At 62.8% G+C, this 1,499-nt stretch overlaps 1 protein-coding gene across 1 annotated transcript in view; it reads left to right on the top strand.

Moving 5' to 3' along the window:
• Positions 1-1,003, top strand: part of PLIN1 (perilipin 1) — a gene marked incomplete at both ends in the record, with an annotated part of 2,472 nt that extends 1,469 nt beyond the window's left edge. The window contains 2 exons of the mRNA XM_008945008.1: positions 6-85; positions 770-1,003. Coding sequence (XP_008943256.1) covers positions 6-85; positions 770-1,003 — 314 coding nt within the window. The remainder of the gene's footprint in view (positions 1-5; positions 86-769) is intronic.
• Between the last annotated feature and the right edge of the window lie 496 nt (positions 1,004-1,499).

Here is a 1,499-nt window from a genome sequence, read left to right as displayed (position 1 = left end):
CCGCTGCATGACCCGGCGGAACAGCACGGTCCCGGAGCAGAAGCAGGAGAAGGCAGGGAAAAAAGACACCAACCATACCAAGGAGGTATGAAGAAAAGGGGGGCGGCGAGCTGGGAGCACCCCAAAGCTTCCTCCTGTGCATGAACCATGCCAGTATGGGGGATGTTCTCCCTGTAGCTGTGGGAATCAGGCCCCCATCCCTGCTGCACCCTGAACTGCAGCTTGGAGGAGGCAAAGGCTGGTTGGCAGGGGGCAGCCCCAGCAGCCTCCTTCCCTGACACCCTAAAACTGGGGGCTGTGGGCAGCCTCTGCACTGGGCAGAGTCATCCTAGGTTCTATATTCAGGACTGCTTTGCTGCTGTGAGGAGTCAGCACTGAGCTCCTTACCAAGTCCCCAGATATCCCCGAAAGATCTCCACCATGGTCCCAGCAGTGAGGGACAGCGTGACCTGGTGGGGCCAGGAACACTCCCCAGCAGTAGCTCTGTTGGGACATGAGGATGGGAAGCAGCAGGTCGGGGTCACTGCCCTTCACCTCTGCCTGCAGCGGAGGCACATCCCAAGGCAGAGGGTCCTTGGGAGCCTGGGAAACCTGGGGTGGTGAGGGGGTGACCCTGCTGCAAAGGGCTGGGGTGGCTTCTGCAAAGCAGCCACCCAAAAGCACTCGGGCTTTGAGCTGCGGAGGGCATGAAGAGCCAAGGGCCACCCCTGTCCTGCCCAGAGGGGCTGATGTGGCCAGTGTCAGGGGCTGAGCTGGTCTCTCTCAGCAGGCAAGGGACGAGCCCGGGCTGGTGGGCAGCGTGGCTCACAACCTGCACTCCGCCTGCGCCTCCGGCATCTCCAGCGTGAAGAAGGTCCCGGCTGTGGCCTGGGATGCGGCGGAGGGCTTGATCCTCTTCACACCCCGCAGGCTGTCCAAGGCCATGGAGACAGTGGATGCTCTCGGGGGGACCCTTGTCAGTGCCCCCAAGCATCTGCTGGGCACGCTGTACAGCTATGTGCCGGTGAGTTTGTCCCCAGCCAAGTCCCATTCGTCTCCAGCAAACCCCAGTTTGCCCATCCCTCTCCCGTGAGCGCCCCATAGCTCCGGGCAGTGCCAGGAGGTACCAGAGTGGGGAGATGGGGTGCTGTCAGGACACCTCAGTCCCACTCTCCTCCCGAGCATCCCCCAAGCTGTGACAGTGAGTCCCCCCACGGAGCCAGCAGGTCAGCCAGCGGTGGCACCTCCACGCAATTTGTTCCCAAACCGGGGTGCGACCACAGACTCCTGGGAAGGTGAAAGTTCAGGCCAGGGTCTTGTCCCTTCTCCTTTCCCTGACCCTGCTGCTTCCATGGGAACACCTCTCCACCACAGGCACCCCTGAGGGGCCGTAGTCACCACCTCCCCTCTGCTGGGGACCCCTCTGGGGGCTTGTCCTGAGGTTCACTCAGTTTTGGGGGGCTGCATAGCACAGGGAGAGCAGGGCTGGCAGGCGGGTACAGCCTGGCCGGTGCTCACCC

Source organism: Merops nubicus, unplaced genomic scaffold (assembly GCF_000691845.1).
Source record: "Merops nubicus isolate BGI_N331 unplaced genomic scaffold, ASM69184v1 scaffold51247, whole genome shotgun sequence".
Lineage (NCBI taxonomy): Eukaryota > Metazoa > Chordata > Aves > Coraciiformes > Meropidae > Merops > Merops nubicus.
The sequence above is the reverse complement of the archived record's forward strand: the minus strand, read 5'-3'. Positions and strand labels throughout refer to the sequence as shown.